The 25,260-nt window shown below is 41.3% G+C and overlaps 1 protein-coding gene across 6 annotated transcripts in view; it reads right to left on the bottom strand.

The window, feature by feature from the left end:
* The window catches only part of Myo6 (myosin VI), a 154,869-nt gene that overhangs the window by 87,857 nt on the left and 41,752 nt on the right, over positions 1–25,260 (bottom strand). For all 6 annotated transcript variants that reach the window (XR_005488326.2, XR_005488327.2, XM_008766423.3 and 3 more), the window contains exons 2-5: positions 18,765–18,906; positions 15,276–15,345; positions 9,441–9,514; positions 6,756–6,885 (exon numbers count right to left, since the gene is read on the bottom strand). Coding sequence is in view for 4 of the 6 variants with exons in the window: in XM_008766423.3 (XP_008764645.1) it covers positions 6,756–6,885; positions 9,441–9,514; positions 15,276–15,345; positions 18,765–18,881 (391 nt within the window). In the remaining 2 variants the exon portion in view is untranslated. The remainder of the gene's footprint in view (positions 1–6,755; positions 6,886–9,440; positions 9,515–15,275; positions 15,346–18,764; positions 18,907–25,260) is intronic.

Raw genomic sequence — 25,260 nt, 5'->3', positions numbered from 1 at the left:
TGGTCTTCAATAACAATAAGGGAAGAATGCCCACATATACTTGGAAATTGAACAATGCTCTACTCAATGATAACCTGGTCAAGGAAGAAATAAAGAAAGAAATTAAAGACTTTTTAGAATTTAATGAAAATGAAGATACAACATACCCAAACTTATGGGACACAATGAAAGCTGTGCTAAGAGGAAAACTCATAGCGCTGAGTGCCTGCAGAAAGAAACAGGAAAGAGCATATGTCAGCAGCTTGACAGCACACCTAAAAGCTCTAGAGCAAAAAGAAGCAAATACACCCAGGAGGAGTAGAAGGCAGGAAATAATCAAACTCAGAGCTGAAATCAACCAAGTAGAAACAAAAAGGCCCATAGAAAGAATCAATAGAACCAAAAGTTGGTTCTTTGAGAAAATCAACAAGATAGATAAACCCTTAGCCAGACCAACGAGAGGACCCAGAGAGTGTGTCCAAATTAACAAAATCAGAAATGAAAAGGGAGACATAACTACAGATTCAGAGGAAATTCAAAAAGTCATCAGATCTTACTATAAAAGCCTATATTCAACAAAACTTGAAAATCTACAGGAAATGGACAATTTCCTAGACAGATACCAGGTATCGAAGTTAAATCAGGAACAGATAAACCAGTTAAACAACCCCATAACTCCTAAGGAAATAGAAGCAGTCATTAAAGGTCTCCCAACCAAAAAGAGCCCAGGTCCAGACGGGTTTAGTGCAGAATTCTATCAAACCTTCATAGAAGACCTCATACCAATATTATCCAAACTATTCCACAAAATTGAAACAGATGGAGCCCTACCGAATTCCTTCTACGAAGCCACAATTACTCTTATACCTAAACCACACAAAGACACAACAAAGAAAGAGAACTTCAGACCAATTTCCCTTATGAATATCGACGCAAAAATACTCAATAAAATTCTGGCAAACCGAATTCAAGAGCACATCAAAACAATCATCCACCATGATCAAGTAGGCTTCATCCCAGGCATGCAGGGATGGTTTAATATACGGAAAACCATCAACGTGATCCATTATATAAACAAACTGAAAGAACAGAACCACATGATCATTTCATTAGATGCTGAGAAAGCATTTGACAAAATTCAACACCCCTTCATGATAAAAGTCCTGGAAAGAATAAGGAATTCAAGGCCCATACCTAAACATAGTAAAAGCCATATACAGCAAACCAGTTGCTAACATTAAACTAAATGGAGAGAAACTTGAAGCAATCCCACTAAAATCAGGGACTAGACAAGGCTGCCCACTCTCTCCCTACTTATTCAATATAGTTCTTGAAGTTCTAGCCAGAGCAATCAGACAACAAAAGGAGATCAAAGGGATACAGATCGGAAAAGAAGAGGTCAAAATATCACTAATTGCAGATGACATGATAGTATATTTAAGTGATCCCAAAAGATCCACCAGAGAACTACTAAAGCTGATAAACAACTTCAGCAAAGTGGCTGGGTATAAAATTAACTCAAATAAATCAGTTGCCTTCCTCTATACAAAAGAGAAACAAGCCGAGAAAGAAATTAGGGAAACGACACCCTTCATAATAGACCCAAATAATATAAAGTACCTCGGTGTGACTTTAACCAAGCAAGTAAAAGATCTGTACAATAAGAACTTCAAGACACTGAGGAAAGAAATTGAAGAAGACCTCAGAAGATGGAAAGATCTCCCATGCTCATGGATTGGCAGGCTTAATATAGTAAAAATGGCCATTTTACCAAAAGCAATCTACAGATTCAATGCAATCCCCATCAAAATACCAATCCAATTCTTCAAAGAGTTAGACAGAACAATTTGCAAATTCATCTGGAATAACAAAAAACCCAGGATAGCTAAAGCTATCCTCAACAATAAAAGGACTTCAGGGGGAATCACTATCCCTGAACTCAAGCAGTATTACAGAGCAATAGTGATAAAAACTGCATGGTATTGGTACGGAGACAGACAGACAGACCAATGGAATAGAATTGAAGACCCAGAAATGAACCCACACACCTATGGTCACTTGATTTTTGACAAAGGAGCCAAAACCATCCAATGGAAAAAAGATAGCATTTTCAGCAAATGGTGCTGGTTCAACTGGAGGTCAACATGTAGAAGAATGCAGATCGATCCATGCTTATCACCCTGTACAAAGCTTAAGTCCAAGTGGATCAAGGACCTCCACATCAAACCAGACACAGTCAAACTAATAGAAGAAAAACTAGGGAAGCATCTGGAACACATGGGCACTGGAAAAAATTTCCTGAACAAAACACCAATGGCTTATGCTCTAAGATCAAGAATCGACAAATGGGATCTCATAAAACTGCAAAGCTTCTGTAAGGCAAAGGACACGGTGGTTAGGACAAAACGGCAACCAACAGATTGGGAAAAGATCTTTACCAATCCTACAACAGATAGAGGCCTTATATCCAAAATATACAAAGAACTCAAGAAGTTAGACCGCAGGGAAACAAATAACCCTATTAAAAAATGGGGTTCAGAGCTAAACAAAGAATTCACTGCTGAGGAATGCCGAATGGCTGAGAAACACCTAAAGAAATGTTCAACATCTTTAGTCATAAGGGAAATGCAAATCAAAACAACTCTGAGATTTCGCCTCACACCAGTGCGATGGGCTAAGATCAAAAACTCAGGTGACAGCAGATGCTGGCGAGGATGTGGAGAAAGAGGAACACTCCTCCATTGTTGGTGGGATTGCAGACTGGTAAAACCATTCTGGAAATCAGTCTGGAGGTTCCTCAGAAAATTGGACATTGAACTGCCTGAGGATCCAGCTATACCTCTCTTGGGCATATACCCAAAAGATGCCTCAACATATAAAAGAGACACGTGCTCCACTATGTTCATCGCAGCCTTATTTATAATAGCCAGAAAATGGAAAGAACCCAGATGCCCTTCAACAGAGGAATGGATACAGAAAATGTGGTACATCTACACAATGGAATATTACTCAGCTATCAAAAACAACGAGTTTATGAAATTCGTAGGCAAATGGTTGGAACTGGAAAATATCATCCTGAGTGAGCTAACCCAATCACAGAAAGACATACATGGTATGCACTCATTGATAAGTGGCTATTAGCCCAAATGCTTGAATTACCCTAGATCCCTAGAACAAACGAAACTCAAGACGGATGATCAAAATGTGAATGCTTCACTCCTTCTTTAAATGAGGAAAAAGAATACCCTTGGCAGGGAAGGGAGAGGCAAAGATTAAAACAGAGACTGAAGGAACACCCATTCAGAGCCTGCCCCACATGTGGCCCATACATATACAGCCACCCAATTAGACAAGATGGATGAAGCAAAGAAGTGCAGACCGACAGGGGCCGGATGTAGATCGCTCCTGAGAGACACAGCCAGAATACAGCAAATACAGAGGCGAATGCCAGCAGCAAACCACTGAACTGAGAATAGGTCCCCCGTTGAAGGAATCAGAGAAAGAACTGGAAGAGCTTGAAGGGGCTCGAGACCCCAAAAGTACAACAATGTCAAGCAACCAGAGCTTCCAGGGACTAAGCCACTACCTAAAGACTATACATGGACTGACCCTGGACTCTGACCCCATAGGTAGCAATGAATATCCTAGTAAGAGCACCAGTGGAAGGGGAAGCCCTGGGTCCTGCTAAGACTGAACCCCCAGTGAACTAGACTATGGGGGGAGGGCGGCAATGGGGGGAGGGTTGGGAGGAGAACACCCATAAGGAAGGGGAGGGGGGAGGGGGATGTTTGCCCGGAAACCGGGAAAGGGAATAACACTTGAAATGTATATAAGAAATACTCAAGTTAATAAAAAAAAAAAAAAAAGAGAAAAAAAAATGGCAAGAGAAACCTCTCAGGGACAGGGTGACTGTGGGTTAAGCTTTACAGTTATTAATTCACAGAACAATGAAGCTAATTGGGCAATTAAGTATCAACAAACTTATATAAAATGTTTCAAACAAATATAAATGTTAAAAAGTAAAAAAAAAAAAAAAAAGAAAGAAAGAAAAGGATACTAGAAAAGGAGAAAGACCTCCCATGCTCATAGGTGGAAGTAATTATGAAAGTGGTTATACTACCAAAGCAACCTAAAGATTCAATGCAATTTCCATCAAAACGTCATTCTTCATATAAGTAAGAAAAACTATTAAATTCATTTGGAAAACCAAAAGATCCCAGATAAAGAAAACAATCTTACTTAAGAAGAATAGTAGAGACCACCATATCTGATTTCAAGTTGTATTGCAATATAACAACAACAACAGCAGCAGCAGCAGCAGCAGCAGCAGCAGCAGCAGCAGCATAGTGCAGGCACAAAAATAGACATGTAGGTCAATAGAATACAATCCACCTGATATTTTTTACAAAGGTGTCAAAGATATACACAGGAGAAAAGACAGTCTCTCATTCTCATGTAGACGGAGGAAGCTAATTCCTTATTTCTCATCCCATTCAAACATCAACTCTTTATGTTTGAAAAACCTAAATGTGAGACCTAAAACTCTGAAACTGTTAGAGGAAAAAGTAGGTCAAACACAAGGTAGACACGTAGACAAAGACTTTGTGAATGGGCCTAAAGAGGTCTCCAGTCACTCAGGAAACCATGCCAATCACTGACAAATATGATCTCGTCAAATTAATAATCTTTGAGTAGCAAAGGAAACATTAGATGAAGACACAGTCTACGGAGTGTGAGAAAATCTAACAAACAATTGATATCTAGAATATACCAAAATTGCAAGGTGGGGGTTTCAGAAGAACACCAGAGCCACAGAAAGGGATGGAGGAGAGGAACGAAATGATGATTGTCAGGAATGACATGACTGTCCCAATCCTGAACTCAGAGCAATTGTGATTATCTGCTCAACACTGACTCTATCAAAATCCTGTCATGGAGCAAGGAGGGCTCACAGATCCCCACTGCTTTCTAAGGATTCATGCATAGCCATAGACAGACATTTTCCCCAGTAATAGAAGTGCTCACACTCCTGTAAACAAAACTAATTAAACCCATTGGGTCACACACACTCACACATACACACTCAGACACTCACACTCACACACACACACTCACACATACACACTCAGACACTCACACTCACACACACACATACACTCACACACACTCACACACATACACTCACACAAACACTCACATCACACTCACACACACACTCACACACACACTCACACATACACACTCAGCCACTCACACTCACACACACTCACACATACACACTCAGACACACACACTCACACATACACACTCAGCCACTCACACTCACACACAAACTCACACACACACTCACATCACACACACACACACACTCACAAACACACACTGACTAAAGTACAAAGGCTGTGGTTGGAAGAGGCAGAGGACTCATAGGAGTGGTAGGGAGACCCAAAAGGATAACGGGGTGAATACCCTCAAAATATGCTATATATATATATATATATATATATATATATATATATATATATATATATATATATATATATATATATGAAAACGTCCTGATGACAAATTATGAACAATTAATACATGCAAACAAAAGGAAACCCTTGTATACTGCTGGTAGGAATGTAACAAGTACATCCTCTGCAAAAACCAGTATGATGGTTCCTCAAAAGATTGAATGAATGAATGGATGAATGAATGAGAAAGAGAGAAAGAAAGAAGGAAGGAAAGAAAGAAAGAAAGAAAGAAAGAAAGAAAGAAAGAAAGAAAGAAGGAAGGAAGGAAGGAAGGAAAGGAAGGAAAAAAGAAGGAAAGAAGGAAGGAAAGAGGATTGGGGATTTAGCTTAGTGGTAGAGCGCTTGCCTAGCACGCACAAGGCCCTGGGTTCAGTCCCCAGCTCCGAAAAAAAAAAAAAAGAAAGAAAAAAAAAGAAGGAAGGAAAGAAAGAAAGAAAGCTGTCCATACAGCTAGTAAAAAGTGTTTGTCATTCAAGTCCAGCAACCTGAATTTAATCCCTGGAACACATGTAAAGGTGAAAAGAGAAAACCAAATTGACCTCCACATGGGACTTACTTCAAATTGTTTTTTAACCTCCACAAATGTGCCCTAACACATGTACCAATACACACACACACACATACACACACACACACACACACACACACACACACACACACACACACACACACACACAGTTTTGCTCCTAGGCATTTACCCAAGGGACTCCAAGTCAGGGGACTACACAGGTCATTGCACACCAATGTTTATCACACACAATTCACAATACATAAGTTCTGAGACCAACCTAGGTGTCCAACAACACAGGAATAGATAAGAAAAAATATGGTACGGAAATTTTTTAGGCCATAAACAGAAGCAAAATTATATCTCTTACAGGAAAATAGATGTACCTAGAGAATACCAAAATAAACAAACTGAGACAGTCTTCTGTCCTGTGTAATTCCTAGATTTCATATAGACGCATAAAATCACATAATGTAAACACCACATCAAAGTAGAGGTGAAACTATCTAGGAAACAAAATGGACTAACAAGAGGAAGAGGGTAGAGAAGAGGAGAGTACAGGGTGTGAGGGAGGGTGTGGGGAAGGGTCACGTACATGATAAACAGTACACACTTGCATAAAAACATCCTTATGTAACACAGTGCCATGTACAATGAATATATGCAATGAAATCCTTTAAAAGACTCAAAACAATCTAAAAATCTAGTAAATCTGTATCGTACAGGACAAAAAGTAAAGTATAACTTACCAATGGCAAAGACATGAGGTGGCATTGTCCCAAGAGATTTTCCTTGATAGGACTTTATTGTGTCTGAAGAATATATCTTAGGTATATCAAAGTATGGATTCACTGCAATCAGAATGTTGGCCACATACGTCTAAGTAGGAAAGGCAGAAAAGTGAAACTGGTAGTTATTACTTGCTTCAAAACTAAACAAAGAAAACAGGAGAAATATTCAACAGACAGAACCTTTCTCATACACACGACTTCAAATTCCACATTTCTAATTCTATATTATATACTTTCTGATTTAAAAGAACCTACCATTTCGAAAACATTCCAAAGAAATACTTATTTTCAAGTAAATGTTTTTTATGCTGTCATTTCAAGATCAACACCTTCAAAATCAAGACTATGTCTTCCTACTTCCCCGTGTCTCCAAAAACAAAAGCAAAAATCCCTTCCTGTAGTTCTTCCTGGTACATGGCTTCACCACATCGCCACCAAGATCTGAGTATCTAAAATCTCCCACGGTGGCTGCTGCTGAGTCCACTTAGGGACCCCAAGCTGGGTTCTACAGCTCAGTTCAGGTCACAAGTATCCTCAGACCACTTAAACTGCTCCTAAAACATTCAAGGGATCTTTAGCTCCTTTCTGAGCCTTCCCTGTCAGTGAAGGCTCAGGAGTGACTTAGCGCTGAGACAGCCACTTGATCTTGGGAGTTCTGCAGAGTGCCACATGCCAACCACTGGAGTAACCGTTTCATGAGAAACTTGAATTTCTTTTAAACTTTGAAATTGGATTTGTTTTTTTTTTTTAAGACCACAGAAATGTACTAGAATTCATAAAACTGCTACTCGGATAGAAATGTAGTTAGTAATACTGATGAAAGTGGAGCATACAAGATCATACTTTTCTCTCTTCTTTCCAACTGTTGAAGTGTAAAAGCCTCTCAAGCTGCTAGATGCACACGATGCCCCAAAGCAGTTCCCTAGAGAAGACTAATGAGGAGAGAGGTGCAGGTGACTCAGCCGTGTCTATTCAAACATGGAACCCAGGTTCAGTTCCCCGGCACCCATATGGTTGCTCACATAATTCTAACAAGCGATTTGACACCCTTTCTGACCTTCACATGCACTAGCTACATATTTCTACACAACATACATGCAGGCAAAACACATACATGCATAAAATAAAAATAAACAAATCTTTAAAAAATAAGAACCAAAGTAAAGAATTAGAGATTTCAGGAACATGAAAAGGTTCAATAAGGTTCTCCTGCTCTTTTACTCAAATATGAGGGAGGATAGTATTTCTGTGAAGTACAAATGTCATTTAAACCATTACTTTAAATTGTTTCATTCACATAAGCATGCATGTATATAGGATAGTAATTGATACCCTTATTTAGCAATTATGGACTGCCCACATTTAAGGACTTTATAACTAACAGGTCCAACTGGCTTAAGAGAAAGGAATATACCCTCATGACTTTAGGCAACTCTGACAACATGGGACTTGAGATCCACTCAGAAGCAGCAGCCTACTGGTTATATCTAAATTAATTTTCACTGGCTTGCTATTTAGTTAAACTCTCTAATAGTTTTAAAATGTTATTACTTCAGTGCCTAAAACAGCACTTGGTGAACTCTGAAGTCTGTTCGACTGCAAGCTATAGATTGAATAAACGTTGCCTCGGAAAATAATTCTACCCAAGAGTAACTATAGTCACACCTAAATACATTCTTTTCTTAGTTGAGGGAAAAATACAGGAGAGTGAAGTTGAACAGGATGCTTGAAGACAAGCCGTTCTTTGGGAACAGACTACATTAGTGCTATTTCCCAGCTGTCACTACTTGGACAGATGGCAAAGACTAGATGTAATTTAGTCAGAATTAAGTAAGTACAATTAGGCAAATTGATAGTGATATAAAAGATTAAGACTGTCATTTGATCTTGTAAGTGTCAAAGAAGCCGTGTGCGTCCTTCGTTCAAAAATAATGAAGCCCCATCTTTATAACAGGATACCAGAGTGTGGTAATCTATCTGCAACTGACAGAGGAATCCAGAACCAGGTCAGAGCAGAATAAAATCTCATTCATGTGTGCCCGAGGGATAATTATAATTAAAAACAGTAGCTAAATATCCATCTGAATGATCTGATACAAACCTCTTACACCGAAAGCATCGTCTTTCTTTGTGTTTAATGATCTAGACATTTAGGGCCAGCATTTAAGGGCTAATGAAATCGTACAGTTATTTGGGCTCCATGATCAGAATTCTTGGATATCGGATACCTCTTCAGCTATTGCCTTCTGTTTTAATTTATGTTGTTTCCCTCGTTTAGTTTGGTTTGATTTTACTTCAATACATATAGGCTGCCTTAAATTCTCTGCACAGTGTGAAAGTGAAGTTATACAGATCTAGAGACATATACCAAAAAAATAAGTAAATAAATCAAACTCCAAAATAGTTTTTTAAACACTCAAATTAGACCTTTGTAAGCCTGAAGTAGTTGGTTCTCTGACTTCATTATCTCATTCTGCAGATTTTATTAAGTACCCACTGTGAACCAGGCTCATGGGGAGCCCCACATGTCAAGAACACGTTAGAACTCTCACGCCCAGCACACACAGACCAAGCAGGGCAAAAGTACACGTGGTGTGTGAGACAATTAGCCACAAAAACTGAAGACGCTGGTCAAGTACTTACGTAGATTCTGTCTTTACTGTACCGAACTTTGACATTGTGGAGCAGTGTGGCTTCATTTAAGTACATCAGTGAACCTGTGACACAGGTTTGGATTAGAGAGTTGAAAAACAAGAGGCAAAGTAAAATCCTTTCTGCCAGTCATAATCACATTGGTCCCAGTTTAAAAGTCACTTTATTAGGGCAGATTTAGTCCCATGTGTTTAGAATCCAGGTACACATAAACGCCATGGGCTAGAACAAAAGGAATCCATTTGGGGTACACTGCTCTGGTAGAACACTTGCCTAGAAGAAATCCTAATTGCATACGTCTGTGAGAACGTTAGATGATACCTTTCCAGCGAGAAGAATTATATCTAGTGAGCACCAGTGAGTGTATACTCTGTTGAGGGCAGATTTAATTGCCAACTATCAATCAAGTGTAAACAACTACTGTAGGTATTTGTGATCCAAAAAGTGAGATGTTAATGCAGTGTGACACTCAGAAGCTTACAGATAAATCAGACGAGTTACAGTTTTAGAATGGCAAGGAACCCTCAGATCATTTGGGTAATTCTCAAAATGACTGATAAAGTTTCCCTGATAAAGTCAGGCCAGAAGACATCATGGACATCTTAAGCCAGCAAATTTATGAATTAAGTTGATAATCAGGCTAGACTCGTTTTTCTGCTCTGTATGACCTGTCCCAAGGCCTTCCCTATCTATCCCTGCTTACCCCCATCTCCTATGCTTTACTTCTAATACACGCCAGAGCACACAGTACCACTCCTCTTACCTACTGTGCTTGCTGTTGGGACCAAATTGTATCAGTTATCCAAACTGAAAACAGTCGTCAACATCAGAGCCATTTCCTTATCTCCCGTTTGAAGTAAGTTTCCAAATCTTCATATGACACAAAAATGATATAGCCTATTGCTAGGTTCATAGTAAATTCACCAATGTTAACACAATCTGGCATGGCTCTCCCTCGTTTTCTATATCTCCACTGCCATCCAGGATTGGAGGGAGGTCACAGGATCTCTTTTGTGGTTAAGGTTGACCTCTTCTTTGTCTATTGCTTTCATCATCTCTATTCACTCCAATCCAGACTGCAGAATGGATTGACTAACCAAGAGCACTAACTAAACCTCTCTCCATTTCAAAGAACACGCCTGGGGCTCAACCACCACCTTAAAATATATTCAAGGCTCTTAGTAAACATATATTCAAGTGGACACTTTTATAATTTTCTATGACATGTATGAATATCTAACCTGTACACAAAGTGAGCTGTTTATCACACCCACAACACACCCGTGCGTTGTCTCTACTTACAGCATCCTCTCCATAAATATCCTTCCAAGTCACTTTGTCAAAATGATACTTCTCCAAGCTCCTCTCTTCCAAAGCTAGTCTTCTCTGTCATTTCTATCTGACGTTTTGCATGTCCATCAGGATCAGGATAACAAGTTTCCTCTTCTGGTTTTAGCTACTAAACTAAATACTTGAGAGCAAGGTGCTGCACAGTTCAATAGTTTTACATGGACCTCACTGAGCATCTATGCACATCTTCAGTGCCTGACTCTAGTACATATGTCAATGGTGTCCACAAGAGCCTCCTGCTGGACTATCTTGGCAAAGAAATGCCCTGTTTCTGCACACAGACAAGGCAGTCAGTTCTCTGTCCAAGGGCCCTGTTGCTTTCCGATGCCACTGAAGGCAGAATAAGAGTGAGAGGTTAAGCTGGGGCTCGTGACAGTGGAGCTGTTTCTTTTCATGAACAGAAGGAAGACTTGGAAGGACTCAGGCAGTGGAGGTACACCTGGTTGGTACATCTAGTCCCCTTCATTCTACACGTCTAATCTTCTTCCACACTCAGCCCCTGGAAGCCTCGTCCACACATTGCTGGGTTTTTATTCACAGCTGCTGAGCCTCTCCTCACATCTCACTTCCCTCTGAAACACCTGCTTACACACGAGCAGCTGCTTCCTCTAATGGAAACGTGCTGATAGCACAGCCCGCACGCACAGAGCAGGCCGGGTAACCCTACACTGACATGTGCATGGCTGCCAACTCTACTCCTTCACTCACTCACTCCCCACCTGCCTTCCCAAGGACATCTGTTCACCCAACCTAGCAAACCCCTAATGGCAAAAACCCATCCATGGCAGGAGACCCTCCAATCACCTTCCTCAAGCCATTCCATTATCGTGGGGTCAAATCTGCTGTTTGTCAGAGTGGGAAATGTTGAGTCTCGACCACTTCCCTGGTGGTTTGATCCCGGAACATTCGCAATGGAAGATTAGACATTCCCAGAAACAACTTCCTGCCGAACCTAGTTTCATCCCACCCTCTTCTAGCAACCAGCCCAGGGTTACCTGGCCTGGTTATTTACATGCACTACTTCATGTGGCCTGCTTACCTTTCCTGTGTGAGTATTTATAGATTTAACTATATCATGTTAACCATGTTTGTGAGACAGGGTCTCATCAGGCAGCTCTGCATAGCCTGAAACTCACTCTAGAGACCAGGAAAACCTTGAACTCAGACATATGCTTGTCTCTGCTGGGATTAAACGTGAGTACCACCACACTTGGCAGAACGTTGTGCTGTATTTTTACCTTGTGTAGACATGCATGCATGATGTGGATGCATGCCGTGGCACTGCGCGGGTCAGAGGACAACTCTGTGGAGCTGTGTCTCGACACCCCTTTGTGAGGACCAGACACATGGGAATCAGGGTACAGAGCTTGCATGCAAGCACCTTTACCATCCAAGCCATGTCACGGTCCTAAAGCTTTAAATTCATGTTTCTCCTTTTTGGAAGTGTTACAGATTGAACCAGGACCTCATAATACATCATAGAGGTGTAAGCCCGATTTATTCCCTTGGACATACTTTGGTGATATAAACATATACCATACCCAAAGTATACAGCAAAGAGCACCGTGGTTTTGTTAAATTTACATGCTGACTAGAGATTATCTGAGTATTTCAGGTCCTGTTTATTGGCTATTTATTGGCAGCTCTAGTTCAGTGTCCGAGGGAAAAGGGAATCCACAAACATTTTCAAAATCATGGGAGCCAATCAACAGCAGGTAAACATTACTGTAGAAGTCAGTCTGTCACTGACCAGGGATAAATGGGCAACTTCTTTTTTTTTTTTTTTTTTTTTTTTTTTTCGGAGCTGGGGACCAAACCCAGGGCCTTGCGCTTGCTAGGCAAGCGCTCTACCACTGAGCTAAATCCCCAACCCCAAAGGGGCAACTTCTAAGATTGATTTGAATTCTACACTCTGTACTTCTCAGCATCTGGCAAATAAATATAATTTTCACTAAGAATATTATATGCAATAGAAATAATAATATCTTAAATTCAGCATGAGATTGTGCTATTGCTTCCCATTTAATTTACCCCTGAATTAATTTTTCATTCTGTCCAAGAATCAGGTAAAAATGCAAAACATACTCATCTCTACATGAATTATACTCTTACATGCATTAGATGAAACCTAGAACTAAAAGTAAGAATTACATTTTGCTTTAAAAGGTAGCAAAAACCTCTAGTTATAGGCTTGTTTGTTTGTTGGGAGGGTGGTGGTTCTGAGGCCAGGTCCTGCTACACAGCTTATGAACTGGAGGTCCTCAAGTTCTGCCTCAGTCTCCTAAGTGCTGGCAACAGAGGTGTGCACCACCATGACCTACCTTCCCTATCCCTCTGCTTTCCCTGAACCTTTATCATCTGGTTCATAATACCCTGCAGATGTCGGGCCCTACATCGTCACTGTGATACAGAATAAAGGGGGGATAGGAGACATAGGAAGGCTGCATTTGGAAAGGAATGGGATAACAGCAAGCCTCAGACCAAAGACTAACTTCAGCTAAAAAAACTACATTCTAAATTCAACATCCGAAACTGCTTAAGTGACAGGGCTTCAGAGAGGGGACTTCAAGTCGGGACAGGCTACTGCATGATGAGGACAGTGAGCCACCACTTGCAGTCATCGGTGAGAGCACCTGACAAGGGCAGCGAACCCTGCTGGAACTAGGGAAGGTAAAGACTGGTGAAGCCCATCACAGCAAAGGGAGCAGAAGTGTTGGAAACGCTAATTCAGAAGGACCAGTGGGAATTCAGACCTACTGTGCTTAGGTCTACATATGAAGGCATCTCTTAGCAAAGCATGCTCATACAGAAGAGAATAGGCTACAGCATACACCCTAGCAAATTCCTGTTGTACTTATATGTGTTGTGGGGAGTAACAAGACATGTGCATGTGGTAATCAGTTCTGTTTTGGCTCTGTGTGGGTCCTGGATTTCAAATTCAGGTCCTCCAGCCTGTGGCAGGTCCCAGTGTCCATTAAGTCACCTCACTGGCCCCCTAGAAATCGTTAACAGTGACACCTTTCTACTGTTTTCAACATTTTATGTGTTCATCATGTTATCTGTCTATTTTCCCTTGATTATTGCTCAAAACCACATCGTTTCATCAAATCTCTTATTAATCTTGGAAAGAAGAAAATATTTCTCGATCCTTGCGCCTAACAAAAGCAGCTGCTGTTTCCAGAGTCCGCTACTTTGCCAATTTCCTGAATGCCTCACCTGCAAGCATCATGCACAGTCACTCCCACTTTGCAGGTGAGTTTCCCAAAAGAGGTGCAGTGTGGCCTGTGGGAACGTTAGCTTCCGAACTGAGGTCAGAATCAGATCCCAGGACTGTCTTGCCCTGCACCCACAGTGGCCCCAGAACAACCACTATGTCACAACACCTGATTTTATAAGTGGCGTCTTTCAGGCTTCATTGTGAACTCCAGTGATCAGCAGTAAGAATAAACCTACACCTTTCTCTTACCTTCTTTTCTATGGAGTATTTTAGGTCAGATAACTTCTAAGGAAATTATGGTAGCTAGAAATGATCCTCAAATACCACACCCACCCCACTAGTTTAGAGATAGAATGTTCTCCAAAGACTACTGTTAATGCCTGAAACCTCACTTGGAACTGTTGGAAGATGAGGGGACCTTTAAGAGGTGGCCACTGGGGTGTGCCTTAAAGGGATGGTGGGGGCAGGGCTTGCTTTAGCTCTCTTTGCATCCTGGCCTCAGTGAAGTCAGCATCTTCTTCTGCCACAGGTCTCTGCCGGATACACTGCATCTCACCCAAGGCACTAATGCAGTGTGGGCAAATGACCATGGACTGAAATCTCCCAATCTCCAGGCCAAAACAACCTTCCCCCTTTTCAATTAATTTAAAGTAAATTAATAGATTTAAATCCATTAATACAGTGGTGGAAAATCCAAAACAAATGAAATGTGATTACTTCTTAATATTGACATTTTAAAAATAAATACACCCTGTTGAATGAATAAAGTTTTTTTCACCGAGTATTTTAAGGTGTTGACAAGTGAAATTAATACTGTTTTAATATAACACTCTGAAATAAACTTTTCAATTATAAATTATTCTGCAGTGTTGTTTGGTTTTGTTTAATATTGGCTTGCCTTATCCAAAGAATGGCATTCAGTGACTGTTTCTGTCAACTTCCTAATTAGTATGAACTCATCTCCCACTGTGAGGTTTGAAATGGCTTTCAGCACTACTAAGGCGAGACTTTTAGTTGAAGCTTGCAGTAAATCATCACCCTACTCACACACATGTAAGGTAACAGTAGGACACACTCAGAGACTCTTTCAGGGAAGCACGCATGGATGCAGTAACAGACCCAGGCCTCGGGAGCTCCTGGGAGCTCTGACCAAGCCTGTATCCTGACCTAGGCTATTGTACTGGTAACATAATCACCAGCTGTCTGGAAGAGCAGATAGTTTTGTGGAATTGAGAGGTAACTTTGAACCTAATACTTACAGTTATCTTCCACATCTTTTTTGCTGTCCTCTTCTGCAGGGAATACTTGGTTTATGAGAGCCAAAAATGTCTACGAAACAAACAAGGAAACAAAGGTTTGATGCTTTTAGATAGTAAAAGAGACAAGGAGTTCAGCTGGCTGCATATCCTGCAATGAGCACACCAATGCAATCTCTATTAGAGTATAACCCAGATTCTACTACTTAAGGAAGCACTCAGTCAGGAGACAAGGACTCTCAGCAGAAACTGAGTCCGCTGCTGCTGCAGACACAAATGAATAGCAGTAATTAACAAATAAAGCAACCCAAGCTCTGACAGCCTCGGCAGGTCAGAAAGACAGACAAGCTTACCCTAACAAAACAGCAGACACAATAATCCTAAATTACGGGCATGCTAGTAACCAAAACATATATATACATATACATACATACATACATACATACATACATACATACGTGTGTGTGAGTGTGTACATAAACAATTTTATTTTATTTTTTTCTTTTTCTTTTTTCAGAGCTGGGGACCGAACCCAGGGCCTTGTGCTTGCAAGGCAAGCACTCTACCACTGAGTTAAATCCCCAACCCCAATTTTATTGTTTTAAAAGCAAAAACATTCACAATCAGTTCCGTATAACAAAGTATGAATGTTGTTATTTCAGAAATACATTTGACGTCAATTCCTACACAAAAATATGTCAAAAATATAAAAGTATCTGGTCCATGTAATTAAAAGAACCCACAAATAGCAGGGTGTGGCGGTGCATGCCTGTAATCCTAGCACTTGGGGAGCTGCAAATGGGAAGATCAGGGATTCAAGGCCATGCTTAACTACATAATGAGTTGAGGCCTGGCAAAGCTATGTAAGACCCTGTTTCAAAAACAACAACAACAACAACAATAATAATAATAACCCATAAAGAAAGCTGCATTCCTTTATCACTTAAAATGCTATGGGAGCCGCTGCAGAATTAAGATAGCATCTTGTAACAGAGAACAACGGATCTCAAATTACATCCAAAGAGAATTAAATTTTAATCCAAGCTATCTTAACAGTTATTTATAAATTTATACCTCTAAATAATTACAATTAGCCCTTCTTGTTGACATTTCCAACTGTATCAAATGAAACTCTTAGGGAACGTGGTTTGGTTCCTTTACAATAATAACATGTGCAGGGTTTATGTTCAAAGCCCTGGTCTGATCCCCGGGAAAAGAAAAAACAATATCTGTAACTCTGTATGTGCCAGAAAACTGTATACAGTATGATTATCACACTTTATAAAGTAAAATCTAGGCTTCGAAGACCATCCCAATTCAAAGCTATTGCCAATTTAGTGCTCTGGGGATAGAGCTCAGTGGTGAAGGGCTGATGTAAAAAATGTGAGGCCCTGGGTGCAGTCTCTGACACGACAAAAAAAACGACAGCAAAGCCACGCCCAACTTGAAGACTGTTGAACTCAACACTCTGAGCGCTAATTCTTTGCAACCTAATATGTATGGTCTCAGTGTTATACATGTTTGGTTTGGAGGAGAGACCCCTTTTTCAAAAGTGAACGAGAATCAACATGAGCCAGAGAGTGAACATTATGTAGAAGATATCAACTCATAGCAATGATTAAATACAAAAGTCAACTCTGAAATAGCGGCTAATGCCATAAATCTATGTAAACATTGTCACAGCCATAGCAACAGAGGGAGGGCTTAGTCCTAGCCTGGCAGGAGCTATAGCCAATGAGACAAACTCCAGATAGGGAAAGAATGCTCTAAGAGAAGGGGCAACTAAGTCTCTTAAATACCCCAAGATAATTTAATTAAACTGCACTTCTATGATTCTACATATGTGCCTGATTAACAGTAATATGACAGATCAGAACACATTGAAAGATGTCAAATATTTTACAAAAGCACATCCCCTCCATTTGAGTTTAGTTTCTTCTTGAACTGACTTATTCTGTCACCTACAGACGTGACAGATCACAAGAGAACAGTCTCAGGACGTACAGCCCTTGGATCACTTCTGCCTCTCAGCTTACTGTGCTTATAAAACAGGTTAAGCAAAAGGTAAAGCTTTCAAAATGTATTGTGTGTGAACTCTTAAAAACTCACTTGCTAGATAAGCAGTGCACACTGTAAGCACACACGGGCACCACCACTGAGGGAAGGCAAGAACACTGTCTTTTCCTTTCCTGAAGGTATCTTTAATTGGCCTTCACTAACATGACCAATATATATTACCCATTCTGGTTCCTGGGTTGTTTACAGTAACAGAACAGTGTTCTCTCTGAAAAAAACTCTCATGAGAGTCCATCTTGTTTTTCTAAGGTTCCCAGAAGGACGGCAGTCATATGGCCTTACTTAACCACAGATCGGTAGAATGTAAATTATTCATGGAGAGTTGCAGAGCCTGAAGTAAACAGAAATTACATCTGTACATTTAGAGAGAGGAAATGTCTAATAAGATTATTTCATTAAGCTTAAAACTGTGAGGCTGCGGTACCAAAAAGACCCGACCTCGTGAAGACTAAAAGAAAGATGCACGTCCACATTGGAGACCCTGATTGTAAGCAAGTCACAACTCCTGGTCACCTCCCCCAACTTCCCCTTAGGAATCTTGACTAGTCTATGTCTAAGATTTTTTAAAAGGAAGTAAATAATATATGTATTGAATTAAAGCATATTTTATATTATTATCATAAAAATAACAATATGTGGGAGGTTTAAGACTCAAATATCTGGGGCTGGAGAGATGGCTCAGCTATTAAGAGCACTGACTGCTCTTTCAGAGGACACAGGCTCAAATCCTAGTACCAACATGGCAGCTCACAATCGTCCATAATTCAAAGATCTGACACCTTCACACAGATATACTTGCAGTCAAAGCACTAACACATAGAATAAAATTAAAAAAAAACCACAAAGCACAAAAACAACAAAAAGATACTCCATCCCACAGTATATGTTTAAGTAAATAAGTAAATTCAAGTAAACAAGAGAAACAAAGAAAGAAAAAAGAAAAACAGGAAAAGGAGAGTTGAGGCTCCCTGGAAGAACTTGACATCACATGTTTACTTTGTAACACGTTGACTACAACATGGCTGGCCAGGTGATTCTAATAGTGTAGCATATGGGGTAAAAATGCTGCCACTGACTGTATTTTATCACCCAGCACAGAATACTAGGTGTCTGATTATCATTGGATCTTATTTCCTCATAGTACACACATCCCATTTAATCAAGGAAGTCAGCCCAAAGCTTCATAGACATTTGTTTCCTCCACTGTGGCAGGAATAGGTTTTCACTTTTATCTTTCTTGGGCAGAAAGAGAAAGAGAGAGGGAAGGAGGGAGGGAGGGAGGGAGGGAGGGAGAGAGAGAGAGGGAGGGAGGGAGGGAGGGAGGGAGAGAGAGAGAGAGAGAGAGAGAGAGAGAGAGAGAGAGAGAGAGAGGTGTTTGAAAGAAATCCCATTTTGAAATCCCTCCGAGAAACTTACCTTGCCTTTTTGGTTCAAAGGTTCAATTGTTAGGCTGTCAGGGCCAATATCCACAATATTGCCCATTTGAAATCCATCTGTGGGGTGGGGCGCCCAAACGGGCTTTCCATCTTCCATTTTGAAGGAGGTTACCCACTATCTCCTGTTCAAAAGAACAAATAAAGCAACATGAATAATGGTGGAAATGTTTTTAAAATGTATCTCCTTTACACATGCACATATAAATCTCAAGTCTTAAAAGCACCTCCTGCGGGTGACCTCTGCCTTCTCCCTCCCTACCTCTTGCCCCTCTGTCCAGCTTAGATAAGGAAGGCAGAGCTGCTCCACCCTCAGGTAAGTCCTGTGAGCTCCCTGCTGCAGCCTTGAGTGTACAAGAGGACAATGTGGGAATGGAAATCCTCCCGGCTTACACCTGTTCTCCTAAGGTAATTTAGAATACTACCTCAAGCAATCTGACTTGCTCAGTAGTCTTGCTGGAATAGATATTTATGGTGCACAGGTCGCAGTGTGTAAAGAGAACTCATTCTGGATCTAAAACGAGGGGTTGGAGGCTTGTTGTGAGTTCCCTGCGCCTGAAACAGCAGGCATGGACTCCCAGGGCTTATTCCCATGCAAATGCTCAGCATCTGTTTTCATTTTCTTATGTTGCTGCTGATTTGAAACTCACAGTGAAGTGAACAAATCTAAGTATGCAAGTTAATGAGCTGGGACAGATGAATGCACTGTCTAAGAAGCACCCTCCTCGGTTCACAGAGCATCTCAGTCCCCCTGCGGTTCCCACGCCTCCCTTTCCACTGTCCTCGGTGTTTTTCTGTTCTTCAACTTTATATAAATGAGATCATACAGTCTGCGTTCTTTGGTGTCTGGCTTCCTTCATTTAAAAAGCATTTTGTATCCAGCACAGTCAACCGTGCTGCTGTGTGTGGGTCTACTGAACCAAGCACTGTTTACCTGCTGTCTTGCATTTGAATGGTTTCCAGGTAGCGCCCACTGGGGATGTCCCATTTTTAACTGTTCCTAGGAGGCTTCCTTCACTCACAGCATCCTGAGATGTTAACATTTATAATTTTGTCTACTGAGTAACCCAAAGGGCACGAGCTATCCAAAATACTTTGTTTTAAGGAGTGTCTATAAGACTAATGCATGGTTCGATTTGCAAGCTAGTCAAACCTAGATGTTCTCCTTTCAGTGCCTCAGTGGGAACCTTATTCTTTCACTATTCACCAATATGCAAAGAGCAGGTAGTTATGTGCTTCTTGTGTGCCTGGGAGCTCCATCAAAGATCCCCATGTGAACTCTTAGATGTAGCCCCTGGAGTCACACAGAGACACGTAGTTCTTGAAAGCTGCTAAGGTGTTGGCATCTTGCAGGGTGCATGATGATTAATATTTCCTATGCGGGACTACAGATGGCTACCTTACCGACATAGGAAGGGCTATTACATTTGCTTCTAATATGTGACTGATATTCAATGTTCTCTCAGGGCCAGATCCCACGGAATTCTCAGGTGTTTACCAGCCTAGTGGAACCTAACCAAACTAACCCATACATCAGTGTTATCATTATTCTGCTCTGCATCCTGCCTTGTTCTTCCACAAATTAAAGGCAACAACATACAATCCAGATCACACCTGAAGTCATCCCCAACTCTTCTGGAACCTTCCAAATTCTTATCATCCTTAATTTTACCAATCCTGTGTCCCATAGGCATCATGGATCCACCCCACTCTTCTGCAGCTCCTCTGCTCCCTTAGTCCAAGCTAACACTGCTTTTACCAGGGCTTCCACAGTGCACATTTATACCTGCTTCTACCCTTGGCAACCCTCAGGTCAGGACTTATCCCGCTGAAGCACACATCTCATGTACCACTGTAATCCCATCAGGGCCCAGAGCATTGACTGCTTGCTCCTAAGGCCCAGCATGATATACACAACCTGACAGTCATTGGTGCATGAATGAACTGCTCACACCATCCAGGAGAGTAAACGGAGACGGAAGACTAGAAAGAGTTGAATTCTCTTAAAACCAAGGCCTGAAACTCTGACTGCTCTAAGCCAGTTACCTCCCTGATCTTGTCTTTACCCTTATCTCTGTGGTGGGATAGTATTCCTTGCCTTACAGAATTGCTGAGGGGATTAAATGACATAAAACTGAGATCACTGTTCTAATAGACGACAGTCACACCTCCCACCCTTCCCCACTGCCTCTCATTAAAACCACTAATAATTTGAAGGCAATGTTCTATACATAAAGACAAATGGCACAATGGACACCAGTGATCGTTCAGGAATAATTATCCTTTAAAAAAATTCAGAAAACAACAAAACACACAACAAAGGCAACCCCCCCATTCAAAAATAGAATGAAAATAGAATGAACTATTCAAATCACTTTCTCAATTTAAACCGAGCTGCGGCTTTGCAGTGAAGATGGAATAACAAGTTCAAGTTCATACTTAACCTCACTTCTTCACCACAGCCCTAAATCTACTCTAAGTGGTTCCCAGGGAAATCTTTCTGGGCTGCTGAGATGATTCAGTAATAACAGTGTTTGCTACCAAACCTGACGATCAGAGTTCATTCAATTCCCAGACCCCACATAATAGAAGAAGGTGAGACCTAAGTTTCTGAAAATTGTCCTCTGACCTAGGCAAACACAGACTAACACCCTCCTGCCAACCCTCACTCTTACTAAACATGTGTACATGTGCAGAGCACCTTAAGGCACTGTAAACCAGGCACAGAAGCTTCATCAGTACAACCCCAGCACTCACGGGCTGAGGCAGGACAATCACCATAAACTCAACTCCAGCCTGGGCCACATACCGAGATCCTTCTCAATAAAGTAAAAATAAACAAACAAAATGCTCTATAGAGCGAGCCATTAAAGTGCAGCATCAACCCCCAGTGCTACCTGAGGCTCTGCAGAAGGCTGGCTGCAGAGATACCGAGGGAAACAAGTCTGAGCTTTGCTGGGACTCATGGAAGTTTAGTCTCAACCTTCCCAAAGTCACTGCTGGCAGACACTACCCTTAACTGAAAACTACTACGTTTTTACTGCACATTTGACAACTGATGGTTTACTTATGTATGATGCATGCTGGGATCAAGCCCAGGACCACACACGAGGTGAATGTCCCAATACTGAGCTGCCCCAGTCTGAGTTGCATTTGATAACGCAGTACTCCCAGAGCCAGTAGGAGCAATCTACAGAAGCACTGAGCAGTCTTCAGGAGGCCCTCCTGACCTCCCCCAGGACGGCCTTCACCAGGTGTGGAAAGGTAAAAGTGGCATGGCCAGGAGGCGAACTTACTGGAGGTTAGGAGTGATAAACACAAACACATCCACATTCTTTTCCTCTGGACCAGTGAGGATGTCAACAGTGTCTGTGTGCCGTGTGCAGTGACCAGGTTCATTCTACAAAATTCGAGTCACTACCGTGCATGCCACCAGTACCTTCAAAGGATCCCTAAAAGTCGAGTTGTGAGGTCTGGCAATGCGGTGTGCTTTCCCAGCTAGACACTGCACATTATTCAAGTATTCTGAATAATACTTGAATACAAGTACAAGTACAGCTACAAGTATTCTCAAGTAGGGTTCAAAGAACCAGGTAACTAAAAAGGAAGAAAGAGGCATTAAACAGAACAAGCAGAAATGCCTAGGCCTGCTTACACTGTCATGTTTTTCTCTTTCTTCGAGCATCTACCATGTGTCACAGATAACTGGGCACTCAGAATAGAATAGTGAACAAAGAGAATGGTGGCCTTGGGGACTCGCTGTCTGACAGAATAACTAGTGGGAAAGAGGGAGAAGGGGGTGACCCCTATGTAGCAGACCGTAAGGGGGTGTGATGGGAAGACAGATGTGTCACATTTGCCACGTGAAGTGATTACTCCTTTATCTAGCAGCCCCTGGCATGCACCCTTGGCACACAGCGTCCCACTGGCAGCTTCTCTCACCTGTATCAGTGTACCCCAGGGCTATTAGCTTCCTGGTGCCCAGACGCCGCTGTGAGAAAACTGGGCACTGGCTAACAGGTAGCCATGGCTGGAGCCTGTTTCATGCACCTAACACTCTCTCCCATCAGGTATTTCTACCCCACAAGAGATTATTTGTACACCAAAACTTCTTAGCACTTTCCGGCAAGATTCCCCTTATTAAACTACCTCTGAAATGCCTGCCTAAAAAGTACTTCAGGTTATTCTTCCTCAGTTAGTTATGAAAAATATGGGTATTGTTTTATTATTCTCATATAGTATATGCATTAATTAAACGTTAACATTGACATTTACCATGACCACATTGGTTTTCTAAAAAATATACACTAATTTTAGACAGAAAAATACTACTAAATCCAAATAAGAACAAAGAAATAAGGAAAGACATCTCAAGATTAACAAATGATGCTGTCAAAAAATGACATCAATTGAATAAAGAATTTGAATTTATATTCATTTATTCAAATTTTTCATAAATATTTTCATAAATATTGAACACCTACTATGTGTGAGCCACTGTTGTATGTTTAGTTTATAATGGGAAAATATGGAGGTCAACTGTTTTTCAGTGTGAGACATAAAAAAGAGGTCTACAACACCCTTCTTGCAGGTCTGCTGACAGCAGTATGTGCTGGTCCTGGTGACCGACCACTGAGCGCCTGTAGCGTGTCACTTCATGTCTCAAGTTAAGCCCATGAGCCCTGCGTGCACAGCGCTAGTGACCAAAGCTAACTGACACTGCTATTAGAAAAATCCCTACAAATACCACACACACTGAATTGTTAAGATTGGTTATTTGCTTTTTCTTACGGATTTTCAAAGACAAGATCAGAAACCGTAATTTAGATATAAACTCCTGCAAGAATTGCTATCACAGAACAGGCTTGCCAGCAGATATGCAACGAAGTCCTCTCCTAACTCAGATATTGACTGACTTGGGTGTGAGTATGGGTATTCACACACACATCAGATAGAAACAGGAAGTAAAACAACTTTCTTCTTACAACTGGGATTCACCTAATTACAGAAAACCGAACATACACACCACAAACCCTTCACCATCCTAGACAATACATTAAGGTGTTCGGAACATTCTTTTAACTCTTTCATATAACACATCTTGTCGTACTTTTCAGTTCCCTCAGCTCCTATCAGACCCTCTCCACTTCCCTATCCACCCAAATTCATGCTCTTTTTCTTGCTCTCTTTCACTCTCACCCTCACTCATTGAAACACAAACAAATGCAAAAAAATGAAAATCAAAACAAACAAAAAACAGTATAACAAAAAAATATCGAAACAAAAAAGTATACACACGGCATAAATATATATGAGTGTGTGCGTGCGTGCGCGTGCACACGCGGGGAGGGGAGGGGAGGGGAGGGGGGAGGGGGGGAGGGGAGGGGAGGGGAGGGGAGAGGAGAGGGAGGTTTTGTGTTGGCCAACTACTCAGAACATGGGGCCTGTTTTGGAGTAGGGCTAATCTTCCCAGTGATACTCCACTGCAAAATGTATTTTCCCTTTCCTAGCAAATATCAATTGGGAATAGCTTCTTGGTTGGGGTGGGACTGTCCACTTCTCCTTTTCAGTGCTAGAATTCTGTCTGAGTTGAAGTGTGCAGGTCTTGTGGGTGCTGCCACAGTCTCTGTTTAAATGTATATGCACATCAGTCCTCCTGTATCTGGAAGACACTATTTCCTTGGAGTCGTTCACCACCTCTGGCTCCTACAATGTTTCCGCCTCCCCTTCTGAATAGATCCCTGAGCCTTGAGGAGTCTGATGAGAATCTTCCATTTATGGCTGAGTGACCCAAAGTGTCTCATTCTCTGCACACTAGCCAACTTTGGGTCTCTCTGTTAATCGCATTCACCACAAGTTCCCCTGATGAGGGTTGTGTACTGATCGATGGGTATGGCAATATGTCACTTGGAGTCGTTGTATTGCTATGTTTCTTTAGCAGAATAACAGTACCAGGTTTTCCCCTCAGCCCCTGACCTCTCTACTCTCGGGTTCTTGATCACTTTAGCATGTCAGATACGGATCTCATCTCACAGACTGCATCTTACATCCAATCCAAAGGTGGTTAGTTACTCACATGTGTGCCACTACTGCACCAGTGGATATTGAGGCAGGTCACTGTCATAGGTCACAGGGTTTGTAACTGGGAGATAATGGACAATTACCATTTTCTTCTGGTAGCATGCAAAGAACCTTCTAGAACTGTGACTGCTTGTCAGTACAAGGAAATGGGATGTTTTATCTCACTAACTATTAAATCTTTGCCAGATGGTTATTCTCCCTCTTTATAAGAAATTGAGGTTTGAGGGTTTAAGTCATTTGTCCAAGCAGAGATAACTAAGAAAAATATGCAGAAAAGGCCACTGATTACTGAGTGACTGTCCTCATTTACTTTCTGTTGCTGTGATTAAACACTGACCAAAAGCAGCTGGTAGAGTTCACGGTTTATTTGACTTACACTGCCAGGTCACAAATCCATC

This window comes from Rattus norvegicus, chromosome 8 (assembly GCF_036323735.1).
Source record: "Rattus norvegicus strain BN/NHsdMcwi chromosome 8, GRCr8, whole genome shotgun sequence".
Classification (NCBI taxonomy): Eukaryota; Metazoa; Chordata; class Mammalia; order Rodentia; family Muridae; genus Rattus; species Rattus norvegicus.
The sequence above is the reverse complement of the archived record's forward strand: the minus strand, read 5'-3'. Positions and strand labels throughout refer to the sequence as shown.